This window comes from Sceloporus undulatus, chromosome 7 (genome assembly GCF_019175285.1).
Source record: "Sceloporus undulatus isolate JIND9_A2432 ecotype Alabama chromosome 7, SceUnd_v1.1, whole genome shotgun sequence".
Classification (NCBI taxonomy): Eukaryota; Metazoa; Chordata; class Lepidosauria; order Squamata; family Phrynosomatidae; genus Sceloporus; species Sceloporus undulatus.
In genome coordinates this window covers 24,928,919-24,953,619 of record NC_056528.1, presented here as the reverse complement: position 1 = coordinate 24,953,619, position 24,701 = coordinate 24,928,919, and the positions used below count along the sequence as shown (strand labels likewise).

General features: G+C 45.2%; 1 protein-coding gene across 5 annotated transcripts in view; it reads right to left on the bottom strand.

Annotated features, from left to right (window-relative positions):
* DOT1L (DOT1 like histone lysine methyltransferase) overlaps window positions 1–24,701 on the bottom strand; it is a 62,465-nt gene that overhangs the window by 32,305 nt on the left and 5,459 nt on the right. For all 5 annotated transcript variants that reach the window (XM_042479883.1, XM_042479881.1, XM_042479880.1 and 2 more), the window contains exons 2-6: window positions 24,693–24,701; window positions 10,162–10,205; window positions 7,789–7,863; window positions 3,203–3,266; window positions 1,476–1,704 (exon numbers count right to left, since the gene is read on the bottom strand). In XM_042479883.1, coding sequence (XP_042335817.1) covers window positions 1,476–1,704; window positions 3,203–3,266; window positions 7,789–7,863; window positions 10,162–10,205; window positions 24,693–24,701 — 421 coding nt within the window. The remainder of the gene's footprint in view (window positions 1–1,475; window positions 1,705–3,202; window positions 3,267–7,788; window positions 7,864–10,161; window positions 10,206–24,692) is intronic.

Below are 24,701 nucleotides of genomic sequence, written 5' to 3'. Positions count from 1 at the left end.
AATCTTGCTGAGAAAAAAAAAGCCATGCGAGGTTCTCCATAGAGTCACCATAAGTTGGAAACAACTTGAAGGCACACAACAATTTTCTCTTCCTTCCTTCCTTCCTTAGGAACCTCCATGATAGGTTAGCCTTAGGGTCAACTTGAAGGCACACAACACCACCAACGCCACATATAGAAGATGGGGAGAGGAAACGCTTCTCCCTTTGTCCAGTGACATTCATGGACTCCAGGAAAGGCAGTCATTAAATCTCTGCAGTTACTCTAGCAGCAAGAGGTAATGGGTAACCTGATACTTAAAAAGAGTGGCTTAATATAAAGCCTTGATGCAGTGGTGTGTACAGCTGGGGAGCTTTTGTGATGGAAGAACTGAGTCCGCAAAGCAAACACCATGGGGAGTCTAGCTACAACATCTGTTTGGATAGGGAAACAATGGGCAAAGTCAAGAGACACGATGTAGATGGTGCTCTCATGCCCTCAGACTTTCCTGTGTCCCCCACATACATACACACCATGAAAAAGACCCTCATACAGGAAGGACAGATGAGTCAATAAAGGTGTTCTTTTTTCCAATGACGGCCAGCCTCCAAGACCCCAGGAGGATGCACCGTTGTCCATTCTGGGATATGGGACTCCAGTGGCTTAAGAAGAACACAGAGGTGTTCATTCTCCACCCATCCAGTCTTGCTCTCTAATAACTTGCAGGCAACCACATCCAAGCCCTCCAACATTTCACAGATGAAAACTGAGACATCTGTGACCAAACAACATCGGTGCTTGTTTGATAGCAAAAGGTATTAATGAGGAGGAACACACAAGCCGGAAGAGGCTACAGCGGTTTGCTTTTGCCTGAGTCGACTGAGAAAAGCAAGACTTTCCCCCTTCCTCTTGTTCCTTCTGCTGAGATAACAGCACAAGCTACTTTGAACTCAGTTTCTAGCAACTGAAGCAAACTGAGGGCAAAGGGACAAAGTGGGAAAAGGAGAGAGAAACTGGAAAATTTTAGAACTGCAAAAATGGAAAGAGAGAGGATTATTTGGGACTGTCCTTGCCAAACTGGGACAGATGGAGGTTATGCATATCCAATCATGTCAATTATAGTCACAGCAAGTCGAGGTTCATTTCCACTAGAATGGGAAAACTGCTTCCCGTCATAGTTTCCAGTTCTAATTTGGAGTCTAAACCTTGGATTCCAGTGATCATAATGTAAGTTCCAACCTGGCATCATTAACAGCAAGTGACAGCTGTTGAACACTGGGATGTATGGAAAGGAAATCAGGTCCAAGAAACAACCTCAAAGAACAAATAGGGTCAGGAATTATATTGCCAGCGGGGGGGGGGGGGGGGGGGGGGGATATCCTTCTAACAGACTGTATGCATGAGTTTTTCAAAAATGGTTTTGAAGAGATCAGAAAACAAATTTCTATGCAAGTTTTAGGACTGGGTACAGGAGAGGAACTATGTGGAATCACTCACCACTGCCCAAGTCTACAAACAGGTCATCCTCTGTCATTTTAATCTCATCGATCATCTGGGCCACCAAGTCAAAGGAGGTCTCTCCGTAAACCTCTGGGGAAAAGGGCTCATAGTTGTTGAGTTTTTCTGGGTCAGTCACCGAGTGGTTATACACTTGCTGCAGAATGTGGCGAAGGAGCCCATTAGAAGGCCGGGTGTTGAGTTTCATGGGTTGGGTGGTACCTTTCCACTAGAGAACAACAGAAGTAGAGGGGGAAAACAATCAGAAAACCCCTCTTAGCCTCTTTATTTTGCAATCGTACTTGTTCTCATATAAATCCAAAGTCACTTTTTAAGCACAAAACTCCCCATGATCCTTGTCTGGAAGTTCGTGGTCCGTTCTAGAATGGCTCTACTTATGTTCTTATGTAGTTAGTGCCAGCCATGGTTTGCAAATCCACAACAAAATTGTAATTTTTCTATTTTGGTGTGCTGCTGGAGGCGAACCACAGCTCATCAATTCAGACTTCACGCTGAATTGTAGCTAAGCTTCAACAAAATCGCGGTTTGGCAGAACCTCTGAATTTGAGGAATAGCAGTGTGAGATGATGACCACTTATAGCTTGGAAGAGCGATTCCTTCTTCTACCGCTGTTAATGCTCCAGAACCACACCAACCACAGGATCAGACAAAGGTAACCCTAGACTAGACTCTGAAGCCTACAGATTAAAATCTGACTATACAAAGCAATAAACCAAAGTTTGTATTGACAAATCTACTGAAACTGAAGCTTGCAATCTACTCAAAACAGGAGTTCATTTCCCCCCAAAAAACTGAGAAAATGCAGCTACTTTTTAAAAAACACATGCACACACATACGGCTTTCCCTTCTTCCACCCCATCCATCACAAAGATCATGTGAAGCAGAGAAATTCCACTCATCTGTATTAATGAACTCAAGGAATTCTTAAACCCATGGACTACTGCCATGACACACTTTCAGGAGAGTTATTTTAAAAGGAGTCTGTAAGCCACAGAAAACCTGCACTTAATAAACCCTGCAGTTATTTCTGGAAAGTAAGTGTTACGCCTAAAAGTTATGGGACAGGAGGAATGTTCTTGTCCAAAAGAAGCTGAGCTCTTCAGAATTGAGATGGTGAGAGCCTGCACTGAAAACTGGGGGGAAACATAGGTTTTGATATAATGGATTGGTTCTTATTGACAAAGAGCCACTGTCTGTCAGTTTTGGCCAAGGGATAACATTCAGTATGGCTATTTTAATTTTTGTTAGTGTTTTGAGTAAATGAGAATATAGCAGGATCAATTAGAGTATGTTTGTTTATTTAGAGCAGGGTTTCTCAACCACAGGTCATAAAGGATTCCTCGAGAGATCATGATTTTAAAATAAATTGAGCATATTTTACACTACAGATGAAGTAATTTTTTTTTTGCAGGGCTTCCCTGAGACCTGATTATTTCAAGGGTTCCTCCAGGGCAAAAACAAAGGTTGAGAAAGGCTGATTTAGAGTTTTTATTTTATCCATGGCCCTAGGCAGAGCCAGGCCAAGATCTTATACACCAGTTAGAGGGTAGTATAAATATACACCAGCTTTGTTGCACTGGATCTCACATGTGTATAACCGATTGTGTTTAAAGCACTACTACCATCAAAGCAGCTTGCTGGCCTTGAAATCATTTGTCCAGCCAAAAGTAAAGCAGAGCTGAGCAGGACGGCGAGGGGTACATACCAACTGGTGAATGCTATCGATGGCGCGGTTGTACTTGTCGCAAAGTCTTTGCATGCTTTCAAAGCTGAAAATGTAGGAGGAGGGAAGACAAGTCAATTAACTGGACCAATATGCTCTCTTGAGGTGTCTAGGAATATACATCCCATCACGCACACACCCCATGGAAGCCAATACAAGAAACATCCCAGTCTCCACGCAACTCCCCAGACCATATTTTCTCAAAAAAATCTTCGCATGTCCCAAAGCAAGTGGTGTCAAAATGCAGGAAGGAGCTGCAGAAGTTTGAGTGTTTGGTTAGGACTCTGAGAGACCAGGGCTCAAGTCCCCAGTCAGCCATGGAAACCCACTAGGTGGGCCTTGGGCAAGTCAAACACTCACAATGGCAAACCTACTCAGAATAAATCTTGCTTAGGAAATCTAAGAAAAGGTCACCATAAACCAAGGTCTACTTAAAGGTAGGAGTTAACATGGTGTAGTGGTTTGAGTTGGGACTAACGCTCTAGGTCTCAGAGACATAACCATGTTAGTCTGGAAAACCAGTATGCAAAGGGATCTTAAAGCACCTTTGAGGCTAACTAAAAGAAAGGAGTCGTAGCAGAGGCTTTTGTAGACATCTTCATGCATCTGCGGAAGTAGACCAGTCTCCAAAAGCCTATACTACAACTTACACAGATAATCTCAAAAGTGCTGCAAGATCTCTTTGCATAGGGTTCTAGGAGACAAGGGTTCAAATTCCCATTTAGCCACAGAAACCCAGCACATGACTGGCAATTCACACTCTCTCAGCCTCTCACTCTATTCTCCTCTGAGTAAATCTAGCTAAAGATATGCTAGGATAGGATCACCATGAAGATCGAGTTGACTTGAAGGCACTTGACAATGTAGTAAAACTCAGCATGCTGGGGGTGACAGTTCCAAAAATGTAACAAAAAGGTCTGGAGATGCAACGGTTTTAAAAGTGCTTGGTTTGTTTCCATATGGATCTTCCTTATCAAGGATACAAATATACACAAACACACAATTAAAATCATTAAGTAACCTTACCCTAATACTTGTTTCCACAGTAGAGCTTTTTTTAAAGCAACATATAACAGTGCTTTAAAAATAAAAGTTATCCCATACACAAGATGGATACAAATAAATGATCTGACAATGCAACTATAACAAGTAATTATAACAAAATGTAATGACATTTATGACAATATTAATGCAACGTTGCCACTGCAGCAATAATATTATATAACATTATACATTTTGTTAATTGTTTATTTGCATTCATCTTGTGTAGGGGTTAAAATATTTTGTTATCAACATATTGTTTCTAGCAATGTTACCTGGTTGCTATTCACATCTCAGTGAGCTAATTCAGGGCACGTTTGTGTTACGTTTGTATTTACTCTTGTGTTATATGTTTAAGTCTGAAGTCTGGCCAGTTCTATATGTTGCACCTTTGAGGTTAACCAAGAGAGAAGTTGATAGCATAAACTTCCATAGACTTGAGTCTACTTTCTCAGATGCATGAGGTGGAGTGGAAAGCCTTCCATGGCCCTCCTTTGAGGCTCAGAGTGTGGCTTGCTCAAGTTCATCTAGTGTTTTTTCATGGCTGAGTGGGGATTTGAACCCTGAATCCAGCACTCAAACCTCTCCTAATCCATGATCTAACCACACAAAAAAGAGAAAGACCTCTTGAATTGTTGTTGTGTGCCTCCAAGTCATTTTTGACTTATAGCGACCCTATCATAGGGTTTTCTTGGCCAGTTTCTTCAGAGGGGGTTTGCCATTGCCATCCTTTGAGGCTGAGAGAGTGTGACTTACCCAAGATCACCCACTGGGTTTTTAGGATCGTGTGGGGAATTGAACCCTAATCCCAGGAGTCCAACGCTCAAACCACAACACTATACTGGCTCTTGAACTCTCCCTGTGGGGTTGTCTGGATGGTCTTTTATTTTGCAAAGCAAGCCCCTCAACTGCCCTGGAGAAGGGATTAAAGCACCATCTCGGGTCAAGAGAGGGAGGAGCGCTGCCTCAGGGGTCACGTGTGTGTGCCCATTGCATAATCAGATTTCAAACCTGCTGGCAGGGAGCCCTGCTCATGGAGCGCACCCCTGCCGAGGCGGCACGGGGGAAACTGGGTCACGCCAGCAAATTCCAACCTCGGGAAGCCTGCCTTTTGACAGCCCAGTAGCAAATGCTCAGCCCCAAGGGACCATGGGTCGGGGCTGCCTTCTCACTTTGGGCACATCCAGAGTGAGAGAAAACTCCCAGATTTTGCTCCCAGTTATTTCTGGTTTTATACTTAGCTAAAACAAATCTTCCCAAGAATGGTGGTGCTATAAATCGCTTCTGGCATCAGCACAGCATGGTGGTTTTTGTATTGGACTATGACTCTGGAGACCAGGACTAGATTTCCAGCTCAGCCATGAAACCCCCTGGGTGACCTTGGGCAAGTCACATACTCTCAGCCTCACAGAAATGTCCTCTGAACAAATCTTGTCAAGAAAACTCTATGATAAATTCACTTTAGGATTGCCATAAGTCGGAAACAACCCGAAGGCACACAACAATCATACCAAGAGCTGACAAAAAATACAGTTGCCTCTCTATTTGCATGGACTTCAGATCTGCGACCCTCAAGGAGCAAACAGAGGGGGATAAAATGGGGCTCGCGCCCGAGGCCACTTGCAGGCATGCGCCCCCATTCAAGACTATGGGGCTGGAATATGTGCGAGTTTCCATTTTTGCAAAGGGGGGGGTCCGGAACAGATTCCCCCACGAAAACGGAGAGCTGACTGTATTCTGGGATACACTAACGGTATATGGATTTTTCAAGTTTTATTCCACTCTGTTAGTGTTTGAAGGGTGAATTAACAATGTACAAAGGGAAGAGATGTGGCAAGTCGTTAGCAAAGATGAATAGTACAGCATAGGTATCACACTTTAAGGACAGCCTTCCTCAAATAAATAAATCCCTCCATTCCCATCCAGCAATCAGGCTGTGAAATTTGTCCCATGTGCCAAGTATGAGGTTGAAGGCCTCTTAAGGCCAACAATCATCTTGTAGGCAATAATGCCAACCAAAGTAGTAGGTGTCATTTTCTCTGACACTTTTACGGTTTCTAATGTTAATGGTTAACCCAGTGGCAACTTTAATATGTTTAAAGCTCCCCCCCCCCAACACTAATGTAAATGAATTAACTTTGGGGGCTCATAGAAAGCGTAGGAGCTTTTCAACTAATGTTGGAATTGCTGCAACTAGGACAGCCTTCAGGCATAACAGCAGCTCCCACGGACTATATTGTTGCAGCCAATATCTGAGAAATTTAATCCATGAGGATCTGGAGCAAGGTTAAAGTTATCTCCTCTGTTGGGAACACGGGCCTTTGAAGCAAAATGGAGTAAAATACACTCGACCGTGAGGAGACATCCTCAACGTGATGGAAACAGAGTCCAACCCAGTTAATGTTTAACATAGTAATTACACTCTACACAGGATTTAGTATTTGCCTCAACTCTGTATGTGATAGGGCTTGCCAAGCATTGAATTACTTTCCTCAAAAGCCAAAGAACAGGAACATAGACAAGAATGATTTCAGATTCAGTTCAGCCTCGAGGTGCTTAAACCTGCCTGCTTGCTCCTAAAAAGGGGTGCAATGCTAAATATTGAGGAGTGATGTACTGGGGATGGGATGAACAGCCTGATAAATTGCTGGGAGAGAACATGCAACGCCTTCATTGTTTTGATGGCATTGGCTATAAATTTGTTGTTCAAGATGGATAACAATCACTCCTAACTGTAATCTCAGTAGTGCAGAAAGTGCTGTTCTGCAACTGGGGGTTAATATATTTAAATATCTTGGGCAGAATATGTAGCAGACAGTCTCTTCCCTATACATTGAATGCATAGGCTGCCTATGCATTGAGATAAATGGATGAGACCTGCCCTGTGCATCCCACCCGTAACAGAAGAATGTTTTGCTGGTTGGTTGGTTTGACGTGGGGAGCAAATGGGCTACACAAACCCACCAGCTCCTTCATGGGAAGCCAAGATAAATCGGAAATCCTGGTTTAAAGTGCAAATACAGCCTCTGTATTTTTGAGCCTTTGAACACAGCACAAAAAGACGTGATTTACCAGTAAAGATGATAATGCTGGGTAAAACCGAAGACAGTAGGAAAAGAGGAAACCTGTGGTACAGGTGGATTAACTCAGCCAATGATGCCATGACTGCCCTGAGTTTGCAAGACCAGTTAATAATAGGGTCTCATGGAACTCCGTATTCATTGTGTCAGCATAAGCTGAAGCTAACTTGATGGAACACAACAACAGTTCAGAATAGAAATAAAGTCTGAAGAATTATGCACGTTCATTTCTAGCAGTTTCTTCCAGCAGCTGAAACCATTTCTTTGCCTCTTCCATGACCAAACAACTCACTGCCTCTCTCAAAGCATGTCTTGATGTGATTCCTTGGTAAAGAGTGCTCCTTTTGTGATAACAGCTGCCACTCATCGGCCCAATTAAATGTGTCCTACTTAGCCCTGGTATGCCAGGTCACTCTGCGGAACAACTAATCACCGCCTTCTGCTCACCTTTTAGTATCGTAGTCAATTAGAACATAGTTTTCCATAGCGAGCTTGAGGTCTGGAATTTCTTCGCAGACCCACCTGAAAAAGAAAAGAATAAAGATAAGACTGGAAAGATAAGCCCCCACAATTCCTCCACTATATTTATCCCCCTTTTTTTAATGCTTGATTACCTGTCCAAACACAGTTGGTACCAACTGCATGCAGTGCACCAGCAGCCAGAAAGGCCAAAGGAGCCTATTTTGATTTAGAAAAGCATCCTTGGCTGATGACTCAGAAGCATTCTTAATCACCACAGATGACCAAACAGGTGGCTATTTTTAAGGTAGAGATGAGTAAATACCCATTTGCATTAATGCTGTGAAGTTGAGATCACTCTATGGACGTCTGCAAAAGTGTGCTCTTCGATAGCTGAGCTGCAGTTGCCACTGGGCATCTAACTAACTCTGGAGGGTTACACATCCCCAACAGAATGATGCACATCCATGCCTCCTAAGCAATCTGATGTGAGCAACTGACATTTTCCTGTTTCCAAAGTGCCAGGGACCAGCACCATAATTGTGGTTACTAGCTAAAATGATCTCTTTTTCAGGAAACTGTCCAGAGACTGGGAGCTGATGGCTCATGGATCACCACTTTGGAGTGGCACAGTTGCACCTTAATTTAGGAATAGTTCTCCAATAATAAAGTAAGGAGAGGTCTCTGACCTGCAACAATAAATGCTCTCTTATTCTTCCACCTTCGAAAAGAGACATATGAACCAAAGTCCTGAACAAGCAGTTGCTCTGGACTGAGGCTGCATGAATTCCCCACATGAAGGTCTCCTGCTTCTTTTTCTCTCCCTCTCTCCCCCTTTTTTAAAAGTCACACATGACATTCTTTCTCCTCTAGTCCTGGCTATTCAATGTGACCTATTGTACTCCTACTTAGTTAGAAGGTCAATGGTGGTTTTGATTTGGATTATTTATGAAAAAGCACTCTTTTGGGGAGAAGAATAAAGGCTCATAGTCCCTTTCCCTTCAGGAGAATGTGAAATTCTCCTGCTACCCACTGATAACAGTCCATCCAACTGAGACTGAGTTAATTCTGATTTCTTTTATTAGGGGAAGGAGGAATAGAGTTGCCTTGAGATATAAAGTTTAGACAACTACCTCTGCAAGTTACAAAATAAGTAACAGGTTCCACTACCCTAAAGAACAAGCACAAAAAGAAAAAAGGGGCCCTATCTATTTTCCTGAGAAGCTGGATCCACTGAGCTGCTTCTCTCTTCCAAATGTTTTTTATTCAGCCGGTGTTCAAACCAGGCTACACAAGCTCACACCATTAAGGGCCCATGCTTGAGTTCTTCCCTCCCTATTATATATATACAATATATAATAAAACAGAAAGATAAGAATAGAGCAGATAAGGCTGCCTCACCAACTACTGCCGCCCCAACATACTAAAAACCACAGATCTGTATGTTTGGTCACCAAAATGGAAATCATAACAATTGTTTTCATTTACTTATGGAAGGCTTACCTGACCTGGTTGGGTTTTTTTAACATGTGCATCCATCTGAGGAAGTAGACTGACGTCTACAAAAGCTCATACTACCAGCTGCTTTCTTTTAGTTAGTCTCAAAGGTGCTACAAGATCGCTTTGCATTCTGATTCCCCAGACTAAAATGGCTATGCCTTTAAACTCTACCAACATGGTTTGAGTAACAAATTTTCTGAAAACCTGTTGGAACCACTCATAGTTTGGGGGCACAAACCTATTCCTATTTTCCCCCATGTTTTAATTGACCTCCAGGACCAAGTTTTCTGCTGAAGAAGTCATGTCTAAGAACACATCTACTCTATTAAGTGAGGTATACCTGTCCTGGGCTATGTGGGCCAAGGGCCTAACTCAGGCTGCTTATACAGAGGGCCATAACTCAGCAAGTCAAGTTGGCACTTTGCATGCAAAAGCTGCACAGGTTCCATCTTTGGTACACCTGGTTAAAAGGATCAGGAGACAAAAGAGGCAAAAAAATATTCTGCCAGAGACCCAAGGGATCCATCAGAGCAGACAATGGCAAGTAATGACGCTATTCACAATTTTATTTCAGTCACAGACCAGGAGATATAAAATGACAAGCAGTGGGATTTGGCATGAGGCTCCTGATTTCATCTAACCCAACAGCTAGATTTTATTTTCGGTTCACATGGACAAACACCCGCCGTATTGCAAGACTTTGTTATTGCACAGCCAGAATAAAATATTAAGCAAGAACAAAGCCCTCATTCTGCTTCTCTCCTCTTCCAGTATCAAGAGACCCATTCCCTGAGACATGGCATTGCAGAAAAGGGAGGAGAAGAGAGAAACGTCTTGACACAGATTTGTCTTAATACCTACCGAATGGTCTCAATGATTTCATGAGCAGCATCATGGTGTTTGTCCTGAAACAAAGGGAGGGGGAAAAAGGTGGGTTTTAGGGACAACCGGAAAAAGATAATCACATTAGGAGGGCAAGTCAACAGCAGTCAGTTTGCTTTGACAAAACACCTTGATGTTTGTAAATGGTGAGGAAGGAAAATACACATTCAACTGCTCTTCTCCAAGTTCCATATTATGAAATTGCCCCCTGCAACTCCTAGAAGGAACAGGGGTGGCCTTTAAGTTTAAAATGGGATGTTGGGGTACTGAGAATATGACCCTGTGAGACGTAACAGGGGTAAGTCTGAAGCCCACCAAACCTCTAGATATTGCCCATCCCTGTTTTAAAAGCCCATTCAGTCTCTGGTGGAATCTAACCGGTAACCACTGAATTAATATGGCCAGATCACAGGCAGCAGTTAATAACCGTGTAGCTACTATTAGGAGAACTTTAAGACTGGCCAACAAGCTCAGAAATTGGCATCTGCGTTGCCATGCCCTTCACAGACAGACCTTTCTCCCCCGTCTAGGCTTTCCGTGAGCCAAGAGATGACTAAGGGTGGGCTGAATGGGCGGCCTGCCCACCCGTCTCGAGGGTTTGACTCCCAGGGCTGCCATTAACGCTGTGCCTTACTCATCCTTTGTGGTTAACCTTTAATAATGATTAAAAAAAGATGTCAACAGGCAATGACATTCACGGGCAGCCCACAAAAAAGGGTGGGCGGAGGGGGAAAGCCCTGAAGAAGTTTGTAGCACCCAAGCCGGCACTTGGTACAGCTGTGGTGCCCACGCCAGGCCTCCACAGAGGACATTTATTAACTAAGCTTTCCTCCCTCAAATACAAATAGGACGTTTACCATTTCAGACTCATTTCCTCGATTTAGGAGTCATGTACAAAACCTGAGTAATCATGAAATTAACATTTCACCCATCGTAACCAGGGACATGGGTAGGAGGGTACCCAAAGTTTGGAGGCAACCAGCTACAATTAACTTAAGCTGGGTATTTGCAACTTGTTTCTTTTCCTAGTAACAAAGCTGTGGCTCAGTAAGGGGTAACTTTGCTCCTTTGGGGGATATTAACTGCTAACACCATTGTTACTCCTGTGCCTATACATAGGTGGCTCCACAAAATGGAGAGGTGGGAATACATGTGGTAGCAATGTTTTGCTTTCCTCTTCCCTCCCCATCCACTTTTCCTTTTGTGCAGTGGCTCTTTCCACAAAAAGCCTGAGGGCTGGGCCTGCCGTTGTGTTTTTCTATTGACACGTAAACTGCTCTGACAGGCTTTCCAACCATAGGGAGGGAGTGTAAACACTACTGTATAAATAAATGCATGTGTATACACTACAGTGGTGAACTATGCACTATGATTCATCTGCTCCTGCACAGAATTTTTAGCTTATTGAACACTTTCAATCCACAGTGTTGATGTGAATACACATTACGTACGTTCTACATCACATACATAAATCATACTTAACCCTAATTTCTCTATGCAAAAGGATCTTGTAGCACTTTGAGACTGGGAGAAAGAAGTTCATAGCATTAACCTTTCGTAGACTGGGTCTATTCTGTTGCTGACCCAGTCTACGAAAGCTTAAGTTACAAACTTCTTTCAGTTAGCCTTAAGGGTGCTACAAGATCTCTTTGCAGACTAATACAGCCATGTCTTTTGATACTACTTAATTTCTCTAGTCGACATTAAAAAAAATTTAAGACAAGAGTCCAGATTTCAGATAATCACTGTTGCCTAACAAACAAAATTCACCAAAATGTATTACTGGACTTCCAGTAATGAGGCAGTTTGACACCACTCCACCCTTTGGAATCCTGGGATGTGTAGTTTGATGTGGCACCAACACCAGAGCTCTTGGCCAGAGAAGGTGAAATAGCTCACCAAACTACAAATCCCAGAATTCCATACCATTGAGCCACAGCTTTAGTGTCAAACCGCATTATTTCTGCAGTGCAAATGAGGCCATGGTTGCCCAAGAGGATGAAAAGCATTCAAATTAAGTCCTATCTGGTGGTTTTAGGTTTCACCTGAGGCAGCCCCTAAGTTTGCTGGGAGGAAGAAAGGTCAAAATGTATGATCTTTTGAAAATGTAAAATGCAGCTGTCTGCTCATAACTAGTCTGGCGGTCTGGGTGGAGTCCTGAAACACACCTGGGAAGCCATTACCATACGCTTAAATAGCGATTTTTCTGTACTTCGCTGGCACCCCAGGGCAAATGGAGTTCACTGGGACAAGCCTGGGATATCTTTACAATGATCTAACCAACTACCTTTGCACTCCAGGGCTAAAATCAAGATGCCCTTAATGCAGACTCTGTATGTCTCTGGCTTAAATAGACCTTTGGCCCAAAGGAGTACAAAGGCAAACTAACCAGTTTCTCAGAGGGGGGCTATCCCTCCTAGGCTCAGGGTTTGGCAGAAGGTAGATTAGGATCTACTGGTGGAGTAGTTTGCAGCTTATGTGCAAAGCCTTTCCAATTCCCAAACTGTTTAACAGCAGCAAGATAAAATAATTTTCTCCACTTACATTAGGGTTTATTGTTGTTGTGGGCATTCAAGTCATTATGGTGAATCTTTGTTGTTGTTGTTGTGAAGGCATACAGTGCACACACAGACACTCTAGAGCCCAGCTATTTGTCATTTTGGCAGTTTACCCAGTACCCCATTTCAAACGCGGCAACCCTATCATAGTGTTTCATGGCCAAATGGGGATTTGAACCATGGTCTGCCAGAGTCCTGGTTCAACATTCCATCCACGGCTCTATTGTTATGTGCTTTCATGCCAACTCCAACTAATGGCAAGCCTATACTGTGTGGTGTTTTTTAATGTTGTAAGCCGCCCCCGAGTCCCAGTCTTGGGAGAAGGGCGGGATATAAAGAAATATAATTATTATTATGGCATTTTCTTTAAGGGTTTGGCATTGCCTTCCTCTGAAAGGGGAAAGAGTGCAACTAAACCAAGCTGTAGGTGGTCAAGTGGGGTTTCCAGGGATGAATAAAATTTTGAACCCCAGCCTCCCAGAGTCCTAGTCTGACATTCAAATCACTACACTACACCAGGCTGGCACTAAAAACCCCAGGCTTGGAATATGCCCAGAGGCACCTTGTTCTTTAGTTCTGAGTGCATGGTTTTAGATATCACCCAGTCTTGGTTGTCAGGGAAAAGCGTGATAAAATAGACTGGCTGGGTCTCTCTTCTTCTGGGTTACCATTGCAGGAGGGGAGGGAAGCCCTGATGGAAATTGCCGAGGAGTGACACAGAAGATGAAAAACTTGCTCCAAACACAGCTGCCATTAATGCCACAGGTCAACTGCAGAAAATACTTTCTGAGTCACGGAGGAGCGGGTGGGGGAATTACAGCCAGGAGGACTCATCTTTGGCCTCGCACGCCTCCTTTTACTCAGATGGGCTGAACTACTCACGACTGATTCGTTAGGAAAACTGTGCAGCCTTCCTTTTCAGGAAAGCAGGAGGCGGGAGGGAAACACATGTCTGAGGGTTTTACATGAAAGCCAGTGGGAGGGATACATCTGGAAGGCCAACGCTGCTCTTCCTACAGTATTAATTCTCCTCGGCTGGGGGAATACACGCTTCCACGCCGCCACCGCCCGCCCACGCTCTTCGCAGGCCTCTTAACAACCGATGTTGTCGTGACACCCGCGGTAACTCTTGTCGGCTAAGCAATTAAGCAAACCCAGCTGTCTGCAGCAGCCCTGGTTTCATCCTATAGGATCCTATACAAAAGGCTGAGAGGGAATCAGGTGCCAAAGAAATCAAAATGACTCTCCCAAACATGAGCAAGCCCAGCGCCAAGCAATTTGACACTGAGAGAGAGAGAGAGAGAGAAAACGAACACTCCCTGAATATATCAGAGGCTATTCCCATTTTGCTGCCCGAACAACCAGTGACACATTTTTTTACTGCAAAATACACCGAATTTTGTGTGTGTTCATTCACGTTTTATCACTGGAAAATGCACTGGATTTCCTGCGTGTCCATTCAAGTTTTATCACAACAAAATACTGGCTTTCATGTGCACCCATTTGGATTTTACCATGGCAAAATACACTGGATATGTTCATACGTGATTTACCATGCTAAAATACACTGGATTTCATGTGTGCTCATTTGCATTTTACCACCGCAAAATACACCAGATGTGTCCATTCATGTTTTATCTTTGCAAAACACACCGAATTTCATGTGGGCCCGCTCACGTTTTATTACTGGAAAATGCACCAGATTTCATGTGTGCCTGTTTGCATGATGTGCTTCAAGCATGAGGCAGCCCTGAGCGCCAGTTACAACGTCAGCTTTGGCACAAGGCATTCTTCCAGAGGCACCTTGCCATTTAGCCTGCTGGAAGAGAAAAATGTTAAGGAGAGTAGAAAAATCAGAGGAGCGGGCAACAAGAGAGCCACAGCAGCAGAAAAAGCATCTGCCCAGGAAGACTAGGAAGACCCAAGCTCAAATCTCCACTCAAAAGTCTGGCCTCCACACAGTTGCTCAACCATCATCTTCTCACACTGCCAAGTATTAAATAAAGCAATTAATGAATCTACAGGGCTTCCATTACCTGTGATATATGGTAGCAGAGAAAAGGGGAGGCAAAGAAATATGAAACACACAAACCCATAGCTTGCAAGGGAACTGTGCAGTTATAAAAGAAACAGGCACTTCTTAATCAAAATGCAGAAGATCCTATACGAAAGGCTGAGAGGGAACCAGGTGCCAAAGAAATCAAAACCTCTCTCCCAAACCTGAGTAAGCCCAGTGCCAAGCAATCTGACGCTGGCTGCTTGCATGGAATATATACACGCATACAGAGAGAGACAGAGAGAGAGCACTGCCTGAATATAACAGAGGCAATTCCCATTTTGCTGCCTGAACAAGCAGTGACAAATGGAACCGTGAAACCAAGAGACGCCTGGCTGACGTCAAAGACCCGAGCTCTGAAACCACAACGGACTCTTCTCCTCTTTGGTGCCAAGCAGCTTCTAAGCCAAGGGAAAAGGGCGGGAGGAGAGAAAAGTGTACCATTGACTACACGACAATGTTATCAGGTTAGGCCCTTGATATTCAACAAGGATTAATTTTTGAAAAGAAAAAACACAACCCAAACCTCCTGGATCTCTGCTGCAGTTGGAGTGACTCATTCCCCCTTTCTGTAACTGCTTGGATTTTAAAAATGGATTAAAAGATGAAGCTCCATCAGAGGGGGGTTGCCATTGCCTGTTGGGCTGCGACCCTGGAGACCAGGGTTCGAATCCCTGCTGAGCCATGAAACCCACTGGGTGACTTAGGGCAAGTTGTATGTTTTCAGTCTCAGAGGATGGCAATGCCAAACCCCCTCTGAGCAATGCTTGTCAAGAAAACCCCATGATAAGTTAGAAATGTTAAGTCATCAACACCAAGAAACAACTGCAGAAATGCCTAATGCCATGCTGGGAGCACACGGTGCAGAGTCTCCCGGCTGGAACTATTATAACTAGTTAAGCTCATCAAAGGACTGTGGTTGGTTGGGCTTAGTGGGTCACATCCTCAGGGAGCACAGCCGCACAAGGGGCAGGGAGTTTGCGATCCTCCGCTTATTTTCACAAGGGCCTTGGCCCAATTTCCGAAGTCTGCTCCTAGCATCAGTTCAGAAACTCCTTTGGCAAAAATAATACAGTATCTTCTTCTGACAGACTGCTGGGCAGGGATTCAAACTGAAAGGGGGGAGAAAACGGGGTGTCAAAAAGAAAAAGGAAAGGAAAATGGGGTAACAAAAAAGGTGGGAGAGAGAGAGAGGTCCTGTCCACTTTTGGTTCTGGCTTTGACCTCCACTTGCATGTGGATCCTGGTGCAAATTCTCCATGAACAGCCCCGAGAAGCTAGCATCAATTTGTTTTAATGGTCAAACCCAACATGGTGGGTTTGGCTGATAGAGAGCCCAGTGAGGAACTGGTTAGGTTCAGGTCCCCAATGAGTGAGTTATGAATCTTACTGGGTGACACTGGGCAGGTCATTCTCTCCCTCAGGCTAACCTACCCTATAGGGTTGTTCTGAGGACAGAAAACAAACCACAGACTCCAACAGACGAATAAAGGTTTCAAAATTTAGACACAGAAAGAAAGGTTGTTGTTGCTTTGCAATAGAAGAGGTAGTATAAGACTTCCAGAAAACATGATTGGACAATCTCATGAGGGATATGTCTACCAACAGTGGCTACCCTCTACCACCAAACGACATTTCCTTAGTAATTGTCCTAAATAATTCTTTTTAAAGGTATGCGTTGCTTTCAAGTTTATGGCTACAGCTCACAGCAAGTAGACTGAAGAGCCCTGAAGCTCAGAGGAAGCCCTATCTCATTCAACTTTCTGTTCACACACCAGTTGCTGATAGGATGCCCATCAACTACAACATGATAAAACTGTCTTAATCAGCCTGAAAATAAACTGTTCATTGACATAAAACACTCAGCAGCAGAATCCAGTGTAGAGCGCTGGACCACCATTTGGGGAAAAAGGGCCCAAATCCCATTGACAGTCCCAACTAGAGTAGTAGACCCATCGGGTTAATTCAATTTACCTGTGGGATGACACAAGAGAACTAGTGTGGTGTAGTAGTTTGAGTGTTGGACTGTGACTCTGGTGATTAGACCTTGAATCCCAGTTCAGACATGGAAGCCACTTTGGGCAAGTCACAGTCTCTCAGCCTCAGAGGATGGCAACAGCAAACCCCCTTGGAAGAAACTTGCCAAGAAAGCCTCATTATAGGTTTGCTTTAGGGTCGCCATAAGTCAGAAATTAGTTGACACACAACAACAAGATGTGCCGACACATCATACGACAATCAACTGGATGCCTCTACTTCAGTTGAAACTAAGCAACAGACTTCCACCTTGAGCTTCCACCAACCCAATGGATGATCTTGGACAAGTCACTTTTAGCCTGATCTACTTCACAGTGTTGTTGTGAGAGATGGAAAGGATATCACCTTAAGCTCAGCGGAGGGAACAAGAGGTATGAAGGTCACCAAAAGATCTCATATACACCTACTCAGAAAGGATCCCTACAGCATTTAATGCTCTTCCCTCCACATAAGCATGGACTGAATGGTCGCCAGAACAGGTAGGCAAATTACACTTTCGATTTCTGTGAAAGCATAAAGCAGGCAAAGGATAGTAAAAACAGAGACAGAGAGCTGCCCAAACCGGAAAGGACATATTAACCACCGTGCGCTGCAGGCCCGGCACTCTTTGAGGAGAGTCAAAAATAGCACACCCTCCGAAATAGGCAGGATGTTTTGGAAAGCAGACCAAGATGACACAGGGCCAAGCTTAACATTACCATGGAGTAGGGTTTTGTCCACCTTTCTGCAAAAAGCACCCTCCCTAACCCGTCATGCTGACAGCTGAAGCAGAGCATGAATATCTATGTGACTCAGATCCCGCTGGGTTTCATGCCCTGCCTCTTTGAGGCCGCAATTGGAAAAATGCCACAGGCTGCAGAAATACAGTAGTCACAGCTCCATGCCAACTTTCTTTAATAATAATACTAATACTAATACTACTAATAATAATAATGCCGCCGCCACCACTACCACCCTTCTCTGGCAAGAATGCAACCTTCCACCCAGGCTGAGACACTCAACACTATGGTATGGCAACTATGCGAGTCTACGCACAGAGACACAATCATGTGTGTGCCTCATTTTGTTTTCACAACTGTCATTTCTCAAGGGTCATTTCATCACAAAACACGATGATTCATAACAAAGAGGCAGCCAAGTTTGTCAGAGGTTTGAAATACTACGCAGAGAGGCCACAGTAAAAATAAAGCAAGGTGTCACGCTGGGGTGTTGTAGCACAACCAAAGATGGATCAGGAATCGGAGTGTAATTAAATGACTCACATTTGGGGCTCGTGTCAATTTGACAAAGGGACAGTGATGGGAAGAACTGTGTTACTCTGGTTTGTCTTCTGTTCTCCTACTACTGCTCCTGTTTCTATTTTCTTTTCTAGCCAAAGGAAAACCACATATTTCCCAGTCAACCAAGTCAGAAAGTGACCCTAAATTTGGTTTTACAGGCAGTGTGACACATCCTAGAACATCGTAAGTCCAAACTGCTCCAGGATTGAAGGTGACAAGACAACATCTACCATAATCTGTTCCACACTTCGCAAGGGGAAAAAAACCCACTGCATTTTATAACACAGAGACCCATGAAGTCTGAAGAATTCAAAAGCCTACATTCTCCTCTTTGCAACTATGGCTGGCCTTAATCAAGGCATTGCCAACTGTGGATGGAAAACCACTAGTAACCATGGGCCAAGCAAACTTCCTCAGAATATGGACGGTCACGACAAACTTCCTCAGAGTAAATCTTACCAAGTAAACTCTACCCTAGAGCCATTGTAAGTTGGAACTCGAAGGCACATTCAAACAAAGAGAAAGGAAATGGTGGCGGACCTCCCTACTTCCCTGGCGGCTCTTAAGCAGAGGTTGGATGGCCACTTCTCAGGGATGCTTTAGCCGTGGATTCAGAAGAATGGACTAAATGCCCTTGGGATACCTGCCAATCTGTGTGGTCCACTACATGATGAGGGTCAATGGGAAATGTGTGTCTGTCTGCATGATGAGGATCAGTGGGATTTGGAGTCCAACATCATACAGCCACATACATATTCCTGATATTTGTACTACTGCATGAACATTTCCTTTTTGTCTTTACTCATTCCTGATGTTCCACCGTTTGAGGAGAGAAAGACACTGTCATCTAGAGCTGAAGACACAGAAGGGATCAAATCCTATAGATAGCAGACTTAAAGTATATATAGAGAGAGAAAGTTAAAATAGACTCTCTCCTCCCCCCTCTCTCTCTATAGATATGAACTTAGAACATCACAGCTGCTCTGGCTTGTCTCTGTCAGGGACTGAGGTGCCATCTCCTTCCGACATTTTTGACAAAATGGAGAATTTTTGGGTATATAGACTAAAAAACTCCATGTGGCCTCAGTGAGTGGTGCATCTACACTGTGGAAATAATGCAGCTGGACACCACTTTAACTGCCATGGCTCCATCCTACAGAATCCTGGGATTTGTAGTTTGGATAGGCGCCAGCACTCTTTGGAAGAGAAAGTTTGTAAAACTACAAACTCCAAGATCCCATAGGATGGAGGGATAGTGCTTAAAGTGGCATCAAGCTGCATTATTTCTACCGTGTAGATGCACCCTTACAGGACAACACCATAATCCATTAAGAATGCTGATAAAAGCCAGCTAAACTGCCACTTTATATGAAGCTCATTTTCATCTTTATTTATTCATTAGAGCAAAGATCCACAAACTTTGGTCCTCCAGGTATTTTGGACTTCAACTCCCAGAAGCCCAAGTCAGCTTGGCCAAGTCAGGAATTCTGGGAGCTGGAGTCCAAAACATCTGGAGCACCAAACTTTGGGATCTCTTGGTTTAGAGTGTTTATACCCAGCTTTTTCACCACAAAGACTATCGGAGAGGCTTCCAGGTTGTTAATTTTTGGCGAGTGAAAAAGGCAGAAGCTGAAACATTTTGCTTTTGGTATCTGTTTTCAAATTCTGTTTGTTAATTGCTTATATGCCTACACCTAGAGCTATATATTGTCTCTATCAGACATGTACACAACATACACACTCATCCCTCCATATTTGCGGCTTTGATATTTGCGGCTTTGATTATTCACAGATTTGATTAATATGTTCTCTCTAGGAATATCTAGGTCCTCCAGTGCAACTCTATGGTCAATTTTAACTAAAAGTTGCACTGAAAGACCTAGAAATTCCTAGAGAGAATACTCTACTAGGCATTTGTAGCTCCTCAAACCCAACTCTATGGTCAGTGTCTGTTGGACGCTGGCCACAGAGTTGCACTGGAGGATCTAGAGAGTCCTAGAGAGGTGTCCTCTCAGGAAAAAAACATGGTGCTTTTGTTATCCGCATTTTTTCCACATTCACGGGGGTCTTGTGCCCAAACCCTAGTGAATATGGAGGGACAAGTCTAAATGTATATATTTCTGCATGTCCAGCAATGAGAAATTAATTGTCCCACAGTACAACCTTTCTCAAGGCTGACTACTAAGTTCAACTGTCAGGTGAGGGAGACAAGGAGAGAGCAATCTTGAGAGAAGGCCTTAGTAACCTGCTGGTAATTCATCATCCTTGTGAAACAGATAGGAAAAGCCCATGCCACAGAAACAGTACAGCAGAGAGAGATTACCAGGTGAGGAGGTGGAAGAGAAGGCAGTGAAAATGGCTTGGGTGTGGACAAGGGAGGATCCGCAAGCCATGAGTCACACACAACAGGAAAAGTAGGATTATCCCAAAACGGCTGGCCTGGGATATAAGGAATGCCTGGACCTAAAAAAAGAGAGAGAGGAAGATAGGGTGGGGGGAAAGAAAACTCAACAGGAAAGGCTGGCAGGGAACCAAAAAGCAACAACACTGTGTCCTGAGCCTTGGGGTCAAGATGGAGGCCAGGGAGCATTCAATTCAGTGGGTCAGCTGAGGATTTAGGAGTCAGGGAAGGGGAGTGGTGGGTGCGAAAAGCTGGCTGGGGTAGGCACTGAGGCCCAACCTGACACTGCTTGAGCTGTCATGATGCAATTCTGGGATTTAAAGTTTGGAGAGATATTGAGCCTGTTCCGTCAGAGAGCTCTGTGCCACAACAGACTACGAATCCCAGGATTCCATAGCATTTGGCCATGGCAATTAAACTGGTGCCAATTGGTCTAATCTCATAAAAAGGTACAGTACCTATAAACAAGCAGCAGCCACCACTTCTTCTGGCGACGAAGTGGTAAGAATTGGCAGAAATTTGAAAGTAAGGATTAAAGAAGGGAAAAAATGTAGCAAGATATGTGAAAGGAGAAGCTTAGAGAGAGTCTCAAGAAATGAAAGTGAAAGGAGTTAGTGAGATATAGAGTATTAACAAGTTAACAGGTTTGTTTTAAAGGAGAGGAAAACAGTAGCGAGATGAAAATTAGGCATGCAATGGAGGCCGGTTTCCAAAAGGCACACAAGGAGGAAAAAGTGTAGCCAAAAAGAAACTGAGAGGCTTTGCAGGTTCAGATCCTGTATGACAGGGATGGAGAACATGTGGCTCTTCAGATATTAAGTGTATTACTGCAAGTCCCATCAGCCCCAGCTTTTGTGGCCAGTAGTGAGGGGCAATGGGAGCTGCTAGCCAACCGCATATGGAGGGACATATGTTTCCCATCCCTGCCTTAGGAAGGATTTAAGGTTGGAAATTGTAAGGTTAAAAGGAAAGGTTACGGGGAGGTCATATCAGGACACACAGTGTTGGACCAGTGGGCCCCAAAGTTTGGTCTCCCATTTGTTTTAGACTCCAACTCCCAGAAGCCCCAGCCAGCTTGGCCAACATTCAGGAACTATGGGAGCTGAAGTCCAAAACATGCCTTAAAGAAGGAGATAGGCGACTGTGACATGCTGATGGTGGCCAAATTTGGGGGGCATTTAAAGCAGGGTCATATCTGAGGAAAGGTAGGGATGAGAACTATTGCGGGGGAGCAACTTCAGAGGATGGCAATGGCAAACCTCCTCTGAAGAAACTTGCCAAGAAAACCCTGTGATAGGGTCACCTTAGGGTTGTCATAACTCAGAAACACCTTGAAGGCACACAACAACAACAACAACTATTATTACTCTAAGTCTCAGGGAGAAGCCATGACAAACCCCCTCTGAGCAAATCTTGCCAAGAAAACCCTGTGATAGGGTCACCTTAGCGTCGCCATAAGTTGGAAACGGCTTGATGGCACACAACAACAACAATAATACACAGCCTTCCAAAGGTTGTTGGACTGCAACTCCTGTGAAGCCTAGCCCAAGGGTGAAGCATACTGGGGGTTGCAGTCCAATTATGTCTGGACGGCCATACTTTATTATCCCTTCCGTCTGGATCAATGGTTCCCAAACTTTGGCCTTCCAGATATTTTGGACTCCAGCTCCCATAATTCCTGAGTGTTGGCCAAGCTGACTGGTGTTTCTGGGAGCTGGAATCCAAAACATCCAGAGGACCAAACTTTGGGATTATCTATAGACAATCAAAAGTCATTCTCCAAACAATAGGCCCAGTCACTTGACCCTAAAATACCTCTTTAGCACACCCATACACACCACTTCATGTCCCACAATAGTCCCACAATGCCAAGCAGCAGGGGGTCGGCTACGCCACTTCCTGCTCAACAATGTTGCAGGGTTGCCTCAGGACTATGCAACACCAACCCTACCTGCAGCTCCAGTTTCCAGAGTGGGATTTTCCATTAAAAAGCACTGTCCCACCAATATCTTCCTCCATACATAATGGGTTTAGGGCTCTGTGAGAGCAGGATTTGAATCCATGTCCAGCCGTGACAAGCCCTGTGGGTGACCTTGCGCAAGTCACATGTTCTCAGTCTCAGTGGAGGGCAAAAGTGAACCCCTTCTGAAGAAGCTTGCCAAGAAAACCCCATGACAGAGTCCCCATAAGTCAGAAACAATTGGAAGGCACACCACCACCAACACAACAAGAAGGACCAAGTAAGATCCCATTCCCACCTATGGGACCCCAGGACCCCTCTCCTCCACAGACACCCTCAGGATAAGCTAGCTTCTCCTCACTCCCAGGACACCCCACTTTCTCCTCCCTCTCCAAGGCAGCCCCCTTTCCTCTAAGAACACCCACTTACCCCAGACACCCCAGTTTTACTTTCACCCCCTCATGCCCAAGGCACCCCCATTCTCTCCTTACACCTGGGGAGCCCCACTTCCTCCCAACTTCCAGGACACCCCAGTTCTTCTTCTCTATCAAACTCATTATCAGGACACCCCACTTTCCCCTCACTGCAAAGACACCCTCATTCTCTCTTCACTTCAGGGCTTCCAGTACACCTGGGGAGCCCCACTTTCCCCTCACCTTCAAGGCACCCCACTTTCTCTTCCCTCTCAAACTCAGCCCCTCACCCTTGGGACACCCCACTTCCCCCTTCTCTCAGGACACTCTACTTTCTCTTCTCTATCAGACTCACTCTCCTTTCCCCTTACCTCCAGGGCACCCCACTTTCTCCTCATTCCCAAGGCACCCCCATTCTCTCCTGACTTTAAGGGGCCCATAGACCTGGGGAGCCCCACATTCCCCCCCTCTCTCAGGACACCTCAGTTTCCCTTCTCTATTGAAGCCACTCTCCTTTCCCCTTACCCCATGATACCCCACTTTCCCCTCATTCTAAAGACACCCCCATTCTCTCCTAACCTCAGGGGGCTCCATACACCTGGGGACTCCCCACGTTTACCCCCCCCCATATCCCAGACAACCCCGTTTCTCATCCTACCTCAAGTCTCCCCCTCACCCCTTGGGAACACCCACTTCTCCTCATGTCAAAGACACCCCATCTCTTCCCTCCTTCGCCCTCACCTTCATGAACACCTCAGTTTCCCCTCTTTTCCAGGACACTCCAGTTCTTCATCTCTACTAAACTCAGTCCTCTTTCCCCTCATTCCCAAGGCACCCCCATTCCCTCCTAACCTCAGGACTCCGCATAGACTGGAGAGCCCCACTTTCCCCTGACTCCCAGGACACCTCTATCAAAGTCACTCCTTTCCCTTCACCCTCGGGACACCCCACTTTCCCCTCATTCCCAAGGCACCCCCATTCCCTCCCAACCTCAGGGCTCCCCTTAGACCTGGGGAACCCCACTTTCCCTCCTCTCCCAGGACACCCCACTTTCTCTTCTCTATCAAACTCACTCTCCTTTCACCTCACCCCCATGACACCCCATTGACCCCTCCCTCCCTCTCAAGCACCACTCTCTCCTTACCCCAGGGGACCCCATTCACCTGGGGAGCCCCACTTCCCTCTCACTCTCGGGACTCCCCACATTCCTTTCACTCCCAAGGCACCCCGTTCCTCTCCTAACCACAGGGGCCCCATAGGACCCCACTTTCCCCTCGGTCCCAGGACCCCTCAGTTTCCCTTCTCTATCAAAGTCACTCTCCTTTGCCCTCACCTTCATGGCACCCCACTTTCGCTTCATTCCCAAGGCACCCCCATTCCCTCCCAACCTCAGGACTCCGCATAGACTGGGGAGCCCCACTTTCCCTCCTCTCCCATGACACCCCACTTTCTCTTCTCTATCAAACTCACTCTCCTTTCACCTCACCCCCATGTCACCCCATTGCCTCCTCCCTCCCTCCCAAGACACCACTCTCTCCTTACCCCAGGGGACCCCATTCACCTGGGGAGCCCCACTTTCACCCTCAGGACACCCCACATTCCTTTCACTCCCAAGGCACCCCCATTCCCTGCTAGCCCCAGGGCTGCCTGTGCGACTGGGGAGCCCCACTTTCCCCTCACCTTCATGGCACCCCACTTCCTCTCCCCTCTCAAACTCAGCCCTCGCCCTTGGGACACCCCACTTTCCCCTGCTTCCCAAGGCCCCCCATTCCCTCCATAGCCCTCCTCCTCCTCCCCGGACTCACGTAGACGGG